The sequence below is a fragment of the Trichechus manatus genome, unplaced genomic scaffold (assembly GCF_000243295.1).
Source record: "Trichechus manatus latirostris isolate Lorelei unplaced genomic scaffold, TriManLat1.0 scaffold00032, whole genome shotgun sequence".
Lineage (NCBI taxonomy): Eukaryota > Metazoa > Chordata > Mammalia > Sirenia > Trichechidae > Trichechus > Trichechus manatus.
In genome coordinates, this window is record NW_004443968.1 from 9,152,715 (window position 1) to 9,173,811 (window position 21,097).

The 21,097-nt window shown below is 36.5% G+C and overlaps 1 protein-coding gene across 14 annotated transcripts in view; it reads right to left on the reverse strand.

Moving 5' to 3' along the window:
• The window catches only part of ARB2A (ARB2 cotranscriptional regulator A), a 483,138-nt gene that overhangs the window by 208,899 nt on the left and 253,142 nt on the right, over nt 1-21,097 (reverse strand). For all 14 annotated transcript variants that reach the window (XM_023730112.1, XM_004375027.2, XM_012555172.2 and 11 more), the window contains one exon: nt 7,636-7,755. In XM_023730112.1, coding sequence (XP_023585880.1) covers nt 7,636-7,755 — 120 coding nt within the window. The remainder of the gene's footprint in view (nt 1-7,635; nt 7,756-21,097) is intronic.

A 21,097-nucleotide genomic window follows, 5' to 3' on the forward strand; every position in this document is an offset into this window, starting at 1 on the left:
AACCATCACCTAAGAGATTGTTAGTACCTAGTACATACAAGGCACGAAATTAAACTGAATAGAAGTGGTGAAAATAATTTAACCTGTACTTTATCAACTTACTGACTGTCCATATTGTTAAGGAGCCCTGGTGATGCAGTGGTTAAAGCAATCAACTGCTAACTGAAAGGTCGGCAGTTCTAAACCACCAGTGGCTCCACAGGAGAAAGATGTGGCAGTCTGCTTCCATAGAGATTTACAGCCTTGGAAACCCTATGGGGTTGCTCTGAGTGGAAACTGACCCGACAGCAGTGGGTTTGGGCCCATACTGGTGGGGGGAATAAGGGCAATATCTGCCTCTTTGTACTCAGGTTGTTCCTACATCATTTGGGCAAGACAGGAATTATACATAAAATATAATTTTTAAAACAAAACTAATGAATATTTATTGAAGTTTTAAACTGTGACACATATAATAAAAACCACAGGAATAAGGAGAGACAACTGAGAATGTTTTATGAAGAATCTTGTAAGGAAGGAAATTCTTTCATTTAGTAGGGAGAAACAGCAAAAGCAAAATTCAGAATGAGAAAATCCTGTGAGACTTGCTTTCAACTAACATTGCTTTAATTTCAAATGAGCAGGAATTTTCACATTTCCTAATTTAATCCTCAAACTTTGCTATAAAGTGGGTATTTATACAGGACAACACAGATTAAGGGATTTACCCCAATTTATCAAAATGTGTACGTGTCAGAACCAGGATACAAACTCAGGTTATCTTCTTCCAGGTTTCATGTTCTTCCACTACACTGTGTTGGGAGGCTAAGGGTAAAAGTGTTTGGAGAGGGAATAATGGCAGTAGAAAATCAGACTAGAACTGAAATTTTCTATTGGGAAGAATACAGAGCACCAGATTATACAAAAGGTCTTAAAGTCACAGACAGGAGAGACGATGCATTAGACAACAGGGAGACAATGTGGTTCTGCAAGGGCATGTTTAAGTAATATCAGAATGAAAGAGAGCACTGACAACCATCAGGAAGATGGAAAGAAAACGAGCGCAGTGATACAACTGTGAAATGATGGCATTAACAACAGTAGGAGAAAGACTCGGCACTCTACTCGCGTGAAGATTATAGCCTAGAAAACCCTATGGGGCAATTCTGCTCTGTCCTATAGAGACGCTATGAGTCGGAATCGACTCGAGGGCACCGAATAACAACAAAAACAGGCACACAGAGAAAAAGACATGATCAATATTTCAAGGAAAAAACTTACAAAATGTGTTGTCTGGTTAGATATGGGACCAAAGGAAGTGTAACAATAAAAAAAGGAATTGAGTCATTCAGTTAAACAATATGTCTGCCTAATACATATTGAAAATAATTTGAGTAAAAAAAAATCTATCTCAATACACAGGAAACTCCTGTAAAACGTATTAAGTCTCATCTATATATGTAACTTTCTTCTCTTCTTTTTATAATTGTGATTTTATATCTCAATGACTCTATTAACCACATTTATTATGTGAAAACATGTTCTCCAAATACTTACATATGTGCATAGTCACTGTTCATTACTCTTTGTTGTGCTTGTATCCACTTTCAGATGCTTCTGTAGGTGTGTATGAGGAGGAATATTCTACACCATCTTCCTGCTCATTCAGCCGCGCGGATCCAATGTCACTGCGCCACTGAATATCTGTCTCCTTAACATGTCTAATGTGCATTTCCCACTACTTCTATGTTGTAAAGCCCTTCTTTGGATCTCCCCTGGACTACTGCAACCAACTCCTACAAGTTAGTGTTATCAACCATCACCTAAGAGATTGTTAGTACCTAGTACATACAAGGCACGAAATTAAACTGAATAGAAGTGGTGAAAATAATTTAACCTGTACTTTATCTCTTTAAGCAGCTTACAGCATAGTTAGGGAAATGAAATTGTTTTCATATAAAACAATTAGAGAATTAAGATGTAACAAGTTACACTGCTTCCATACATTAATGTGATATTTTTAGAATGTAGGCAGCCAAATCAGAAATTCAAGTGATATTAAAAATGTCAACTTATTTTACCATAAAGAAAACAAGAATCCTCACAACTGGGCCAATAAGCAACATCATGATAAATGGAGAAAAGATTTAAGTTGTCAAGGATTTCATTTTACTTGGACACATAATCAATGCCCACGGAAGCAGCAGTCAAGAAATCAAACAACATATTGCATTGGGCAAATCTACTGCAAAAGACCTCTTAAAAGTGTTAAAAAGCACCTGACACAAGCCACGGTGTTTTCAATCACATCATATGCATGCGAAAGCTGGACAATGAATAAGGAAGATCAAAGAAGAATTGATGTCTTTGAATTACGGTATCGGTGAAGAATATCAGATGTATCACTGACTGCCAGAAGAACGAACAAATCTGTCTCGGAAGAAGTATAGCCAGAATGCTCCTTAGAAGCAAGGATGGCAAGACTTTGTCTCATGTACTTTGGACATGTTATCAGGAGGGACCAGTCCCTGGAGAAGGACATCACACTTGGTAAAGTAGAGGGTCAGTGAAAAAGAGGACGACCTTCAAGGAGATGGACTGACATAGTGACTGCAACAATGGGCTCAAGCAAAGCAACGATTGTGAGTATAGTGCAGGATTAGGCAGTGTTTCATTCTGTTGTACAAAGTGTTCCTATGAGTCGGAACCAACTCAACAGCACCTAAGAACAACAACAACATTTTAACTTTATCACCTAGATTTTAAAGTGGATTGGGAGGGAGTGTTTTTGGCCTCAATTATTTTGATAATAATATGGCTCAATTTTTCTTTGGTTCATTCCGCCTTATTCTACTACCTACCTATTGCTGTTGAGTTGATTCTGACTCATAGCCACCCTATAGGACAGAGTAGAACTGCCCCATAGGGTTTCCAAGGCTGTAATCTCTATGGAAGCATACTGCCACATCTTTTTTCACAGAGTTGCTGGTGGGTTCGAAACACTGACCTTTTGGTTGGCAGCCAAGCATTTAACCACTGTGCCACCAAGTCTCCTTCCCCTTATTTTAATTCCCCTCAATTCTTGATTCTCAGCAGCCCAACTTGGCAATCCCATACTAACCTCTAGAAAGAGCAAGTTAACAATCTCTCTCTCTCTACACACACACATACACACACACACACACACACACACGCACACAAGCAATTTAGGTCTAAATACCACAATTTCACTTTTAAGTGGAAATTAAATTTAAAGTGGAATTTTAAGTGGATTTCAGCCATTTTCACTGATCACATTAAACATATCTTACCCACATCCAATTTACTTATTCTTTCTAGACAAAAATGTAAATGATGCATCTTTAAGGTCATAGTTAACTGACATCACTAAAGGTAAAAACTAATTCTTTTTAGTTATGTTCCATTTTCTCTTCAGTGGAAATCCAAATCATGCTCCAGGCAATTTTAAAAGATCGACTTAATGTAGACTGAGGTTGAGGGTCCTCACACAGCTATGTCCAAAAACTAGTCCTCTATCAGCTGCTGAAGGGCAGCTTAGGCTGCCTGGAGGCCAGGGAGCCCAGCGTGGAACAATAGCAGGAAAATAGAGTTCCCTTCATTCCTTAATTCACATGCAAGTAAGGTGCCAATCAAGCACTGACAAGCATGGAAAAACCAAAATCAAAAGTGGGTAGAGGCACACTTTCAAAAGAAGCAGTTTTCACACATTTCTAAGTGATGTTTTAAATGATGTTTGTGAACATACCACTACTAACATGGAAAAGGAAATAAAAGTAATAGGAAAATGCTAATTTTCTATCAGCTGGGATGATTCAATAAACTAATGACATGTGTTTATTAAAACTGTTTAATATGTTTTACAAAAAAATGCGAAGACTCTCACTTTGGTTAAGGAAAGAAATCCGAATGCAAACTGATTTACTGAGCGCTGCAAACAGAGAAGGTTAAGGTGAGCTCAGATTTGGAAACTTGGCACTGACAAGGAAAGTCAATTCATTTCCAAATAAGAGAAAATTTTAAGGATACTTGATTTTGTCAAACTGATCAACACCTGGAAGGACTAGAGCAAAGCACCCTGAAATGGCCAACAATGAAAGTAATGGCATCACTTCATCAAAGTGGCTGGAGGAGAAGAGGAAAAAGCTCAAAAACTACATTGTTTTACAATGAAAGTTAACTTCCAACAAAGGAGTCTGAATTATTTACAACTTATATAAGGCAAAAATAAGCTGTATTATTTATAGATGTCTTTCCAAAATAATCTGGTAAATGCATTCTGATTATGACTACTAGTTCTATTAAGTAGAAAACAATTTCTAAGACAAATTCAAGACTTCTTAAATGATGACTGGATAACAGAACTTTATGCTTTGGCATTACTCTATGTAAAAGATAATATAAAACATATATTATTTGCAGAAATTTATTATTAATTCATAAAATAAATAGTTCTTCCCTTTACTCTTTAATGACTGAATGTTAGAAATGGTATGAGAGCTGTCTTACCAACACCTATTTTTACTAAGAACACAGGAAGTTTAGAATTGGAAATTTGAGTAGTTACCATATGATGAAAATAAAAGTACAAAAGATCTATTTTTTGTATCACCATTGCTCATTATTATAGTGAACTGTATAATGTTTCGTGAGGCTAGACATAACCGAGTTCCAAGATTTACAACCATAAAATGAACACTGGTTTTGAAAATAAATCTGACTCTAACGTATTCTTCCAGGAGAAATTCAACACTTTAAGATAGGAGCTAATCATAAATTATATTCTCAGTTTTCAAAAACTACAATCAGAAAAATATAAAAGCTCTACAACTATTATGTGTTCTAAATCTGAAAGTAATTATCTTCAGATATCTATTAGCAGCACATTTAATTTTAAACTATAATTATAATTTAGTAAATGGTAAATGCATATCCAAATGGGTCCTGACTGGTACCTATAATCCAAACAATAAGCCTTATTAACAATTGTATTTATTGGTGAAACTACACTTGCCACATAGTTTACATTTAAAATAAATTTTCTTGAAATTCATGACCTAGAAATAAGAATGTGAACTTGTATGATGATGGCAGAAAATGATTTTGATGCATTCAAACATGACACTACAAATTAAGACTATCTCATGAGAAGGGTGTGTGTATAGAGTCTTTAATCAGGGGTAAAATTTTAACAGACAATTAAAAAAAATTAAACTTAATTGAGATCCAAAGGATTTACTGTCTAAAGTGTATAATGTAGTATTGATACTAAAAACTAAAACAAAAGTTTAAGATTTATATATTAATATTCACAGTTCATTTTCTTATAAAGTGACACTAAAATTTGAATCCATGTAAAATAATTTCATATATAATGTTGAAAAATCCTGAGAGAATGAATTTTCCCCAACACTTTAAATACAATGATTTTCCCCCTAACAACATATGGGCAGAACAGGAATGAATATTATTCAGTCTGAGGCAAGACCAAAAGGTTTAAAAACATTTCAACTTTTTTGTTGTTTCTTTAAAAATGCTATTTTTAAAGCCCTTTTAAATTAAATAGAAACCTAATGGTTTTAAAGATATTTATCAAGCTTTGTCAAAAATTTATGTAAAATGCATCAGTGTACAACGTTATTGGTTTAGAGCACTCTATTTTATTAAGCCAGGAATGACTATCCAGTTGCTACCATCTCTACACTCAGATCATAGTTCGGTATAAAACAGCAACTATATAAAGTTGAAATAATTACCATTAATATTTTAAAACATAAACAAGGTATATTATATTAAATAGACTTCTCAGCCCTGGTGCTGTTTGACAGATACGTGATGTGCCAGTGGTTATATTATATTCCTCCTCCCATGCATGCACCTCCTGCAGAGATAGCAGACTACAGAAGCTGACCCTTACTGAGACCATCTTGTCTCTCCGACAAAGCTCCTTTTTAACTTCTTACTTACTGGTTACTTCCTGTGATGGAGAAAAACTTTAGCTCAGCTTGTGATAATTTCACAGGCCCTGAGGACCCTGACCCTAGTAGCCTCAAGGTCACAAGTCAAGTCTTGTTCTGAAACATCTGTGTGCTTTATATTAAAGTGGAACAAAAGTGGAGAAATATCCACCAGTGTGTGACAAGAAGGACAGGCAAAATAGGACTGACACATTGGTCATCTGTTACCCTGGCATCTTAAGTCCATTTTTAAAACTATCCAAAATTCACTTAAATCCCAAATTTGATATACAAAAGATTTTCATAAACTGTCTTAAAGTAAAAAATGAGAATCTATGTTTTAGAGAAGTCTGAAATTTGATTAGTCTTACAGGCTTTCAGACGTATTTTAAGTTCCTCTTCAAGTCAATGAAATTTCACATTTTAAGTAATTTAATGGCTTGCAGAGAAAAAATTAAGCTATATCAATCTATAAGAGTTGAAAAGAATGATTTGAAAGACAAAATTCATCTTTTAAAAATAATGTCACACTCATGTGTTGAAGAGCTATGTTAAGATATTCAATTATATGTCAAAATAAACTAAGAGGAGTTAAAAGTACTTGAAAATAATTCTTTAAGCTGAAATCAACTTAAGAAATAAATGATTTGACTTGTTTATTGAACTTAACGATAGCAAAACCATTTGTAGACTGCGGTCGGCTAAAAGATTCTCAGGCGTCACCACCAGTTTTATATCTAAATCATGTGGGTAAGCAATAACAGGCAGGGAGGTTGAAAAGGTCACAGAAATATATTCAATTTCCATGACAAAAAGAAATACACACCGAGTCCAGAAACATCAAAATTAGAAAACCAATGTTGTGCCTGCTTTTAATGTCCACTTTGTTCTATTTGGCGTTAAAATGAACAAATATACTTTTATCAAACTGATCATTTTATTACAACATTCGTACTTCCTGTGATATAAGAGGTTATGGACACAGAGGCATAAATTCTTCATTAGTACTGATTAGATTAGTACTGCATTTTTAGTACTGATTAGATCACAGTAACCAGTGACGCAAAATTGTGGTACTTGCAATAATGCATATTCAGAAAATTCAGAATACTCAAGATTCAGAAATCTTGATAATGTTTGGATACACAATCTTCACTCTGAGAATCAGATTATTTTGAAATGCAAAGTTTTTTAGTTTTTTTTTGGTCAAGCAACACATTCCTGTTAGAAGCAGATTAATGGAAGCTTTCTGAGAGTTTTAACACTACTTGTATATATCAAGTACCAACTTACAGAGATAAGGGCAGTTAGGGATTGCCAAAATAGTGTCAAATATTCAAAAAGACTTGACTTTTCAACACTTTACAGATAATATAATGGTATATACATAAAACATGAAACATAAATATCATGAAATATATGGAAACTGGTGCTATAATGTAGAAAAAAGGATATGTAAATAAAGAACAGGCAAAATGCTTTCTGGTTAACACTGAAAAGCTCTGCCACCATAAAAAAAAACTAGTATATCTTCTTTTTCAACATTATGAAATTATTTACTCAAAATATTTTATTTTCATCCTTTATAAAATAATTTAAAATAATGACACCAACAAAAAAGGGAGGGTGCTAAGCCTGTAAGGAGATTGGGAATTAAAAATAAATTTAAATATACACTCACCAGTTCAACAAAAGCAAGTCCTCCATAACTGTGAGCAACAAAAAATACATTCTCAGCTGCAGACTGGGCTATGAAATGGTCCCACACATAGACTGCATGTTCTTCAGGAGAACCATTTTCCTATAAAAAAAAAAAAAAATCACATATTACATAGTGTATCTAATTACTATCATAGTAATCAAAGATTAAATTATATGCATGCTTACACAGCTTAAAAATAAGATAGTTACAGCTCATTCAAAATAATAACACAAAGACTACGCTGAAAATCCAAATTACAGACTAAATTAGGATTAAACTATTGGTAAATTTCTGCAAAGTTTAACTGTTACTACAATTTTCTGAAAGAAAATATTTAAAATAAACACATTTTGGAGGGAAAACTGCATTTTAGATATAGCTGAAACATTAAAATATATCTAAATACATCAGAATTGCACAGAAGAAAGTTCTAGTGGTTTTATGATAAAAGAATATAACAATGAAAAGTCAGTTAAACTTCTACATTTAGATCTGCAAATATATTATACACAATCTAAATCATTTGCTTTATAAAATTTTAAGTATCTCTGTAAGCTAGAAATAAACCGAATATTATTAACAATACACATTTCTTGTTTAAGTTATTTAAAATATACATGTACAGACACACATATACACACACACTTTTTTTTCCTGCAAGTACTTTCCATGCAGATTTTGCTTCCAGAACTGGGATGAATCTAAATCACATAAACCCAGGGACCTGTACATTACTCCTAACTTGCTTTAATTCTAAAAGTCCTGTAATAACCTCATTTTGTCGTATTTCTTTCTATACATGACATATTGTTAAAGCCAAAATTTGGATAATTAGTTTAAAAAAAAAAAAGATAATACTAGTGAAAAAAAATGCTAAGAACTAAAGCAGATAATAGAAATGTTTTAAACAGGTATTTCTTAGAAGCTCTAACACCCAATGACTGATTTCCTCAGAATGTCATGAACAGGAGGCAATGAACACAACTTATTCATACTGTCCATCTTAGAAGTTTTCTAATAATTTATTAAGCTCCAATTGCCATCTAGGAGCTAGTGTTCCCTAATGTCTATCTCCAGCCTAAATATATGTCCAGAGCCATATACCCAAGTGCTTAATAGTCATCTCCTTTTGGATGTCCCACCTACCACCACCGAGTCGATTCTGACTCAGAGCAACCCTATAGGACAGAGTAGAGCTGCCTCACACGGTTTCCAAGGCTGCAATTTTTACGGAAGCAGACTGCCGTATCTTTCTCCTGCAGAGCAGCTGGTGGGTTCAAACCACTGACTTTTTGGTTAGCAGACAAGCACTTAACCACTGTGCCACCAGGGCTCCTTGGATGTTCCACAGATACTTCAAATTCAAAAAATCCAAAACTGAACTAACAATTTCCTCTACGAACCTGTCTCACTCTCTATGCTCTGCACCTACAGCTGAAATCTGAGCATCATTTTTTATTTTTTTCCTCCTCAAACTCCACATATAATCAATCATTAAAATCTTGTTGATTCTGCCCATCTCTTAAATCTGTCCACTTCTCTCCATTCCCATGTCCTCTGGCTTAGTTCAAGCCACCAATCTCTCACAAATGGATGACTACAATAGTCTCCAGCCTACTTTTCCTGACCCTAGGATGGCCCGTTTAAATGCTTTCTCTAACTCTGTAGTGAGGGTAATCTTTCAAAAATGCAAATATGATCATTATCACTATGTCACTCACTCCCTGCTGAGAACGCTTCAAAGTCTCCTCATTGCCTTCAGGATCAAATTCAAAGTCCTTAGTATGACACTCAAGGCCCTTCATGAATTGACTTCTGCCTATTTCCTGAACTATATCTCTCACTATTGCCCTGTATAATACTTTGCCTCCAAAGATTATGCCCCCCTCCCCCACCCCGAGAGACTTTACACTTACTCTCTGTGTTCCAGCTACAGGGAACAAATTTCAGTTTCCTAATTGTGCCATACTTTTTCTTGTCTCTGGGTTATCTTCTTTGTCTGGAAAATGCTTCCTTGTGCTCTGTCTCCATCTCACCTCCCACCTTCACATGCATGATTCCTACTTATCTTCAGTACTCAGTTGAGATATAACCTTCTACAGCAAGTCTTCTCTACCACTTGCAAGGCTGGGTAATGTCCTCCAATGACATCTTCTGCATGCTCCCACTTAATGTTTGCTATTATAATCGCTTGTTAGATTATCAAATCTTGAGGCCAAAACCTATGTCTTGTTCATTCAATCTTAGAGTAATTGAATGAAATAAATCAATGAATAATGCAAGCACAACATTACCTTCAGGATGATGAGTTACAACCTTGTAGTCAAGAATTAAAATACAAACATACTTTCAGTAACAATGCGCACGCACCAGAAGAGAAACTAGATAACTGGGAGCTCCTAAAAATCAAACAGTTATGCTCATCAAAAGACTTCACCAAAAGAGTCAAAAGACAACCTACAGACTGGGAAAAAATTTTTGACAAATCCAATCAGCATCTACTCTCTAAAATCTACAAGATATTGACTGCAAAACCTCAACAACAAAAAGACGAATAACCCAATTAAAAAATGGGCAAAGGATATGAACAGTCACTTCGCCAAAGAAGACATTCAGGTGGCTAACAGACACACAATGCTCACGATCATTAGCCATTAGAGAAATGCAAATCAAAACTACAATGAGATACCATCTCATCCCAACAAGGTTAGTATTAATCCAAAAACACAAAATAATAAATGCTGGAGAGGTTGTGGAGAGACTGGAACACTTATACATTGTTGGTGGGAATATAAAATGGTACAACCACTTTGGAAATTGATTTGGCGCTTCCTTAAAAAGCTAGAAATAGAAGTGCCATATGGTCAAGCAATCCCACTCCTTGGAATATATCCTAGAGAAATAAGAGCAATCACACGAATAGATATATGCATGTTCACTGTAGCACAGTTCACAACAGCAAAAAGATGGAAACAACCTAGGTGCCCATCAACGGACAAATGAATAAACAAATTATGGTATATTCACACAATGGAATACTACACAATGATAAAGAACAATGATGAATCCATGAAACATCTTTATAAGATGGAGGAATCTGGAGGACATTATGCTGAGTGAACTTAGTCAGTCACAGAAGGACAAATATTATATAAGACCACTATTATAAGAACTCAAGGAAAGGTTTAAACACAGAAGAAAACATTCTTTGATGGTCACAAGGGTGGGGAGGGAGGGAGAGGGTTATTCACTAACTAGATAGTACACAAGAGAATTATCTTAGGTGAAGGGAAGGACAGCAAACACTAAAGGGGAAGTCAGCACAATGGGACTAAACCAAAGCTAAGAAGTTTCCTCAATACAATCAAACACTTCGAGGGACAGAGTACCAGGGGCGGGGATCTGGGGACCATGATTTCACAGGACATCTAGGTCAACTGGCATAACAAAGTTTATTAAGAAAATGTTCTGCATCCTACTTTGGTGAGTGGCTTCTGGGGTCTTAAAGGCTAGTGAGCGGCCATCTAAGATCCATCAACTGGTCCCAACCCATCTGGAGTAAAGAAGAATGAAGAACACCAAAGACACAAGGAAAAGTATTAGCTCAAGAAACAGACAGAGTCACATAGACTAGAGACTGCATCAGCATGAGACCAGAAGAACTAGATGGTGCCCAGCTACCACCAATGACCGCCCTGACAGGGAACACAACAGAGTCTCTGATGGAGCAGGAGAAAAGTGGGGTGCAGAACTCAAATTCCAGTAAAAAGACCAGACTTAATGGTCTGAGACTGGAGGATCCCCAGAAAGCACGGCCCCCAGTCTCTCTGTCAACCCAGAACTAAAACAATTCCCGAGGCCAACTCTTCAGACAAAGATTAGACTGGACTATATGACATAAAATGATACTCGTGAAGAGTGTGCTTCTTAGCTCAATTAGATACATGAGACTAAATGGGCAGCTTCTGTCCGGAGGTGAGATGAGAAGGCAGAGAGGGTCAGAAGCTCGTTGAATGGACACAGAAAATCAGGGTGGAAAGGAGGAGTGTGCTGCCACAGTATAGGGAGAGCAACTAGGGTCACATAACAATGTATGTATAAATTTTTGAATGAGAGACTAACTTGAATTGTGAACTTTCACTTAAAGTATAATAAAAAAAATAAAAAAAATAATAATAAAATACAAATATACTTTCAAAGATATCTATCAGTAACATAAATATGAAATTACCTATACACACATACACAGTGAGCGCTGGTGGCACAGTAGTTAAAGTGCTGGGCTGCTAACTGAAAGGCCAGCAGTTTGAACTCACCAGCCACTCCACAGGAGAAAGATGTGGCAGTCTGCTTCCATAAAGATTACAACCTTGGAAACATTATGGGGCAATTCTATCCTGTTCTATAGGGTCACTATGAGTTGGAATCAACTTGACAGCACACAACAAAACAACTATATATGTATATATACACGTATATACACACATACATATATGCACAACATATATACACATATACGTATATATATACACATATATACACACGTATATATATACATATATACACACATATATGTATATATACATATATATAAAATCATTCAAAGAAAAATCTTCATAGGACATTTTAGGCTTTGATAATTTAGCTTTCATTAGTTTAAAAAACAACAATAAAATAATTACCATAAAATCAGGATAGTGGTTAACTCTAATAAAGAGAGAAGGAGTTGTTCATTGAAGAAGAGACGTCTAGTGGCTGGCAATGTTCTATTTCTTGACTGCGATGGTAGTTAGACAAGTGTGTTCTTTATAGTTATTCTTTAAACTGACCATACATTTTTATAGCACTTTTCTGTACATATGATATATCTAGAGTGACCACAGAATTCATTGTTCAAACTTTTAATAGTGAAGGGAGCATTACTAATAATTGTACTGTGACAACAGGTCTAAACTGGAAATATCCAGAGAAAGTCCAGACATTTAGTCATCCTAGTTACTGCACAATTAAAGAAATGTAAAAACGGAACAGGGAGAGCTAACATAGTTTCCACCTGCTGATAACTGGCATATGACAGAACTACCTTAAAAATACCGTTGGACTAACGGACCACAACCACTACAGCCTCCACCAGACTGAGTCCAGCATAACTAGATGGTGCCCAGCTACTACCAGCTGTGACAGGGATCACAATAGAGGGTCCTGGATAGAGCTGGAGAAAAATGTGGAACAAAATTCAAACTCACAAAAAAAGACCAGACTTACTGGTCTGACAGAGACTGGGGAAATCCCAAGAGTATAGTCCCTGGACACCCTCTTAACTCAGTACCGAAGTCGCTCCGGAGGTTCACCCTTCAGCCAAAGATTAGACAAGCCCATAAAACAAACAATAATACATACAGCCCAACCACGTATAGGAGACTAAATGCGCACACCAGCCCAGGGGCAAAGACGAGAAGGCAGGAGGTTACAGGAAAGCTGTATGAATGGAAATGGGGAAACCAAGCTTGAGAAGCAGAGACTGTTGACATGCCACAGGGTTGGCAACCAACGTTACGAAACAATATGTGTATTAATTGTTTAATGAGAAACTAATTTGCTCTGTAAACCTTCATCTAAAGCACAATAAAAAAAAATACTGCTGATGGTCTTAAATATTCTTCTATATATGGAAAGAATAAAAACATACGATAGATTAAATTACGTCATTCCCATTAGTCTCTGTACTGGAAATGGAGGTGGAAGGATAAGAAGAGGTATACTGTGATGCTAGACATTAATGAATTTGCAATTTCTTAGGGGTGTTAACACACAAAGACTAAAGAGAGAGTTGCGTGTGAGAAGTGTGACTTTCTCTATTCCTGTCAGACTGTCTTGACACTAACTCCAATGGGTCCGTTATAAATCTACGTTATCTGATCTCAGTGAGGTCCTCCTTGCTTTCTTCTCATAGTCACCAATTCTTCCTTCACACTATTGAGATCATGTCTGTCTTTCTTTTCCATTCCTACCTTAGTTTGGGTCCTCTTACAATTGACTCCTAACTAGTATCATTTCTTCTAATCTTTCCCTTCACTGTTTTGCCAGATTAAACTTCCTGAAGCCTGGCTTTTATCAAGCCACTCTCCTGCTAAAAAGGTCATTTACTGAAATGGCTTCCATTGCCTACAAAAGAGCTGAAAATCTTGAGCCAACGACTGCTCTAAACCTATCTTTCCAGTCTTCCTTTTCACTATTTCCAGAGATTTCATGCCCCAAGAAATTTGGATCACACATTAACAGTTTGAAAATTCTAGACAAAACTCATGGAATTCAGTTTGTGATCCCATGGATAACACAGCTTAGATTAGACAAAGCCTAAAGGCAGAGAGCACTTCTAAACCAAGAGTTCAGTAATTCACATATGAAGTGATAAAGACTATAATACTATTCAGGGTACTGGCAGAGAGAATGGAAAGAAAGGGATGTAATGAGTCATTACAGAGGAAGAATCAGTAAAACTCTGTGAATCACAGGATATGAAAGCAACTACCAGCCAGGCCTAAATGACCCAGCTTTGACTAAAAGAGAGCTAAGAACCAACAGTTCTTTTCACTGTTCATATATAGGCTTGCTGTTTTCAGAGATAGCTGAGTACTATAGCTGAGTTTCTTCCTCCAGAGTCCACGGAGACATTTTCTGTTAATATTATCCTGTCAGCAGTAGGAAAAAGAAACCTCAAGTTTGCCTGACTCTAAGCTGTACATAGACCAAGAGGCAGTCGTCTGAACAGAACAAGGGGGATATTACGTCGTTTAAGATCAGGAAAGGTGTGAGTCAGGGTTGTATCCTTTCACCATACTTATTCAATCTGTATGCTGAGCAAATAATCCAAGAAAATGGACTATACGAAGAAGAACGCAGCATCAGGATTGGAGGAAGACTCATTAACAACCTGCAATATGCAGATGACACAATCTTGCTTGCTCAAAGCGAAGAGGACTTGAAGCACTTACTGATGAAGATCAAAGACCACAGCCTTCAGTACGAACTACACTTCAGCATAAAGAAAACAAAAATCCTCACAACTGGACCAAAAAGCAACATCATGATAAATAGAGAAATGATTGAAGTTGTCAAGGATTCCATTTTACTTGAATCCACAATTAACCCATGGAAGCAGCAGTCAAGAAATCAAAGGACATATTGCATCAGGCAAAAAGGCAAATATGTCACTCTGAAGACTAAGGTGCACCTGATCCAAGCCATGGTATTTTCAATCACCTCATATACATGCAAAGGCTGGACAATGAATAAGGAAGACCAAAGTAGAACTGATGCCTTTGAATTATGGTGTTGGTGAACGATACTGAATATATCATGGAATGTCAGAAGAACAAACAAATCTGTCTTGGAAGAAGTACAGCCAGAATGCTCCTTAGAAGTGACGATGGTGAGACTTTGTCTCATGTACTTTGCACATGCTATTAGGAGGGACCAGTCCCTGGAGAGGGACATCATGCTTAGTAGAGGGTCAGCGAAAAAGAGGAAGGCCCTCGACGAGATGGATTGACACAGTGGCAGCAACAGTGGACTCAGATATAGCAATGACTGTGAGGATGGCACAGGACTGGACAGTGTTTCGTTTTGTACATAGGGTCGCTGTGAGTGGGAACCAACTTGACGGCACCTAATAACAACAAGCTCATCAAATTATTCTTTAGTTATAGCGATTAAAACCAAAAATTCTAAAAAGTGAGGCCCAAGAGAAAACAAAGTCTACAATACCCACTAGGGGGTCATCATAGGCTCAACTAAACAATCAGACTCACAAGACTACCATAGGCTACATTTGACACCCACTGACCAACAAAGATATGAGGTAGGAATCTCAGCTTTCCAGAGGGCAGCGGTAGGTATTGATTTTTTAGTGGAAGTCTTGCAGTGGCTCCTGTAGCAGTTTATAGAGCCTTCCTTAAGTTACTCTTTGGCCCAAAGGGCAGTAGCTCAGGGGTGAGGGAATAAGACTCACCTTCAGCAGATGCAGGAATTATCCTGGCTTAAAAGTCTTAAGCCCCAGTGAAGCTAATTTCTTTAACAATTCCATAAGCACCGCTTCCAGGATCCCTGCCTGCAAGGGACTTGCCCAATTACAAGAGTCACTACTCTCAGAGAAGCTCAAAGTTAAGGTATTTAAAGTTCATTATACTTCCTTCTAGTTTAGATGCAGTTTACCCATCAGGGATCATTTTTCACCATAGTCAATTTGCCTAGCAACCACCCACTTAGAATGGATGCTCTGGTGTGCTGCCCACAAACCCTTCAGTTCTGAGGCACTCACTTTGTGAGCTGTGGGAGTGTTGGCAGCTGATGGCCTTAGCTGAGTCTCTCTCTGGAAAGTGCCCTAAGCAGAATAGAGCTACCCTGCCTAAGGTAACAATTCCACCTTGGGGGCAACCTGCATCCAAAGGTTGAGATGATACAAGTCTACAGAGGCCCAGTATCTCGCCTCATGGCAGAATATTTCTGAAAAGACATCCCAAATCCAGAAATCATTATGGGACAGCTGAGGCTTTTGATGCGACTGCAATGCAGTTCAATATCCCCTTCTTCCCAGTTCTTTTTTTTTTCTTTTCATTCCCCTACAGGTGCTGATCCCAAGAGTACACTCCAATAAACTTCCTGCATGCAAATCTCTATTTCAGAATCTATTTCCTAGGAGACTCAACTTAAGAGACCATCTTATCAGGTTTCCAGGTAAGCAACTAGAAAGTTAACGTCAGATTCTCATGCAGAAGGGGAAAGGGTTTTACTCTCTACCCACAACATCTTACAAGAATTATGTGGAAAGTATTCACATGTAGTATTATCATGCCTCTGTTTAAAACTGGAGCTCTGGTGGCACAGTGGTTGAGAGCTAGACTGCTAACCAAAAGGTTAGGAGTTCGAAGCCACCAGCTACTTCTTGGAAACCCTATGGGGCCGTTCTATAGGGTTGTTATGAGTTGGAATTGACTGGACAGCAATGGGTTTTTTTTTTTTTTTTTGGTGTTTAAAACTACTGCAAAGTATTGCTGGCTCAAGTTCACCTGTTGTATCTATCATCAGCCATGGTAGCTTAAAATGAATCCTGTACTATTTCACGGTTCTTCTCTATCCTGTTATTTCTTTAGTCTGCCATGTCATTTCCCCTTCCTTCTAGAATATAAACAACTTGAAGGCAGATTCTCATTCAGATTCAAACTTGAAATACTAGGAATGCTATGGGCACTCACGATTAAAGATGGTAGTACTACTGGCAACGATAATGTTGACAAAATATTATGAAGTGGATTTCAAGGATCAAGAGGAAGGAGTATTTAAATTTCATTTCAGGAATCTAGCTTCTAATGATCTGGAATGTGGCAAACGATTGATGTTCAAAGACACTCATCACTGTCATTAATAACAGCAAAACTTTGGATACAGCATAAATGTACAGTAATGGAGAAGTAAATTATAGTTTATCTGTCTAAGGAAATAATAGTAGCTATTCAGCGAGTTTATAAGTAATACATGGAGTACACCTAATTCCATATATAGTACAGTTTTCACTCTGTGAAAAGGCTTTGAAAAGACTGGAAACAATTAAAATATGAAAAGCTGCTGAGCTGCCTATGGATGATGGTGGGATTATGGGCATTTTTTATTTTTAGCTCTTTACACTTTTCTGAACTGCCCAAAATTTCTACCAAGTGCGTGCTTTTTATAATGAAACAAGTAAACAACAACAACAACAAAAATCAGAAATCCCATTGAGTGATTATTGATATCTTCTTTGGGGAAATCAGCATCTGAGCAGGGTCTTTTCGCCTTTATATCTAACAAATTCTAATACCCGTCTGAGTCCAGTGCATATTTACAGGCAGCAAATCAGAAGAGTTGTTTAAAACAGGTTTAAGAGAAAGAAGTGACAGTTGAAAGTTCAATAGTAACTGAAAAAATAGAAAAAACTACAAAAATTAGAAGAGCACATACAGCACAATGGTCTGAGACTACTCTCCTTGTTACTGAGCTACTTGAGGTACCATAGTTTTTAAAGCACCAAACTGACAGGCGTAATAGTAACCTTGAACCATTAAAGGTTAAATGACACTATGTGAACTCCAGTTCTGTAGCACCAGTGACATACATTTTAGAAATATTTTTATTTGAAGTATTATTTTTAAAAACTAGCAATAAAAAAGATAAACCCTAGTTATAAAAGACTTGGCTTTCATGAATGACTAATTCCCCAAGGCTTTTAGAAAATTAAGGCTTTTTACTATTCATACTGTTTAAGAGAGCTAGACCCCCATCACTTTAAGATGGAATAAATCTGTCAAATCTTTGCTGCCTCCTACAGCAGTTATGCACAATGATGGTAGTACAGGAATTAATAAACTTAGAGTATCCTTTAAAAATATATTTCTGGAACAGTATATGACTAACATTACAATAGGAGCCCTAGTGGCACTGTGGTTAAGTGTTCATCTGCTAACCTAAAGGTTAGCAGTTCGAACCCAATAGCAGCTCTGAGGGAGAAAGATGTAGCAGTCAGTTTCCGTGAAGATTTACAGCCTTGGAAACCCTATGGGACAGTTCTACTCTGTCCCATAGGGTCACTATGAGTCGGAACTGACTTGACAGCAATGGATTTAGTTTTGGGTTTTTAATATTACACTACTAAAATCCCAATTTTATAAATGAGATGCTGCTGTTTCAAGGTTAATTTGTACCATTCCAATCTGCAGCTGCGTGTCCACGATCATTATATATTTAAAAACTGTAACTCAAGAGAGTGTATATTATCAGCAGTATATTTTGAAACTAAATAGAGTTCAACAGGAAAGATTTCCTAATATGACTCAGTTACAGAATGCAAACATACTAACTCTAATCTGCAGGTTTCTCTCAGTAACTTTATACAAGCTGGATGATTTTACAATATGCAAATATACAAAGTGCATGAAAAGACGAAGTAAATGCATTAATTAGGTTTTGCTGGTGGCAGAATGCATAGGATATTTACACTGTGGAATTCTGCTGTATTCAGAGCACAGGCTGAATTTCCTGATGTACTATTGCCATCGTTAATCGCTAAATGCCAAACAGAAGTGATGCAGTAACCAAAGCCCTTATCAACTATGCCAGATTTGAATACCTAGGCATTGCAAGGTCTGCATTTATGATGGACTACCTGAGCTGACAACACATGGAATTTTCTAAACAACATTTGCATATTTGTGTAATTATTTTCTAAGGTTAATTAGCTCCTGTAAAGCACTTCACCCTTTGAGACTGCTTACAGTGACAGGTTCACATATTTTCTGAACCACTGCCAAACCTGACAGATTTTTCTTCAGCTAACCTGTTGCTACAAAGTTATAAAATGACTACCCTTATAATAGCACTTTAAACGAATAATTAATTTTGGAAAAAGTAAATTGAAAACTGAATTAAAAGTTTTCAAAATGCCCAATTTTAGGGTCGAAACTTTGAGATTATTTATTTTACTTCATATAATCTTTCTGTAAGTATATTAGTAAGCATATCTACCAACAAAGTTTCTTTATGAATAATGAAACCTAACATTTATGACTTTAAACTAGCATATAACCTATGTCAGAAATTTCAATTGTGTCACATATAAATATCACATACACATATATACACATACATGCATATTTGAAATATACATGTATACACTTGAAAAGGAGCCCTGGTGGCACAGTAGTTAAGAGCTACGGCGAGCTACGGCGAGCTACGCCTGCTAACCAAAAGGTCAGCAATTCAAATCCATGAGCCGCTCCTTGGAAACTCTGTGGAGCAGTTCTACTCTCTCCTATAGGGTCACTATGAGTCAGAACTGACTTGACGGCAACGTGTTTTGGATTTTTTTTTTTTATATTTGAAAAAACATATGTATTTTAAATTCAAAGGGGAGAAACATTGCATTGTTAATGCTCTGAAGTCCAGAATAAAATAACTATGTTAACTAGAATTACTAGTTAACATTATTAGAAGTCAGGGTATATTTACTGCAGGGAATATGTAGACAATTATGATGATGATAACAGTAGCACATTTACTGACGTCTTTTTCTGCATCACATACTGTGCTAAAAGCTTTTAGATATGTTATTGCTTTTACTTCTCACAAAATTCGTATTATTATCCCTATTTTATACATGAGGACATAGGAGTTCAGTAACTAGAACATCACACACCTAGTAAGTGGCAGAGCTGGGACTAAAACTCAGGTCTATCTGAATCTGGAGCTCAAGCTTAACCACCAAGCTATACTGCATCAAGACTGTGTTATTCATATTATAATTAAAGGCAAGAAAAAATCATTTTTAGTTCTTAATTCTTTTAAAAATGACATATCATTAGCCACATGACTGTTACACTAGTGTTGAAGGAATAACAGAATAAATAGGATGAAAGGACTACTGAAACCTTCATCGTTAATTAACTTTTTAGACTTTTGTCTAAATATTTAATCATGAAGATAGGTTACTTGTGGGTATAATGTCTGAAGAGTTTCATCTAATTTGTTATACGTTAAGTGTCAGGTAGAGTGCTTTCCTTAATGGGCCATTAAGCTTCAGAGAAAAATCTTTGCCCCACAGACACAAAATAAACTCCCAACCAATTCTCTCTCCAATATGTGCAGTTGGTCACAGGGTAGACTGGGCAATAAAAGAAAACATGACATATTTTGTTAATAAAAGAATATTGCAAACGATTCACTGTACTTCCCTGGCTACGTGTAAGGCAAAAACATCATCTTCATTGATAGGCAGTGTATGCCTATAAATTTAAGTCAAAGGTTTTCAATTTGATTTTCCCAGGCCCCTTATTTTATGAAACTGTCTTATTTTTTTTTTGTGTAGGAGAGATAATAGAAGAGAGGAATTTGTATGGATGTGATTCCAACCTCCCAATCCCACAATCCCATTTCAATTGGAGTTTTTACTTGTTGTACATACTGAAGCTCAATAGATTTTCATTTTTTTCTGAAAAGGGTTTTACTCTCCCACCTCCCTCAAATTTTAGGTAGTACTAGTTCTAGCTGAAATGTACAAACAATTGGAGTAAGAAAACCAAAAGGGAAGAACACACTCTGTATTTCTCAAGCTGAAACAACTGAACTAAAAATTCAAGTCTCGAGTTGCAATTGTGAAGGATTCTATGGGCAAAATATTGAATGATGCAGGAAGCATCAAAGGAAGATGGAAGGAATATAAGAGTCACTGTACCAAAAAGAACTGGTCAACGTTCAAATATTTCAGCACATGGACTTCCGGCAAGATGGCGCTCTAGGCAGAAACACCACGCCATCCCTCCACAACAAAGATCCGAAAAACTAAGCCAAACAGAGAATCAACAATCCTGAAACCCTAGAACATCAAACGAAGACATAAAGAACTCAGCCGAAC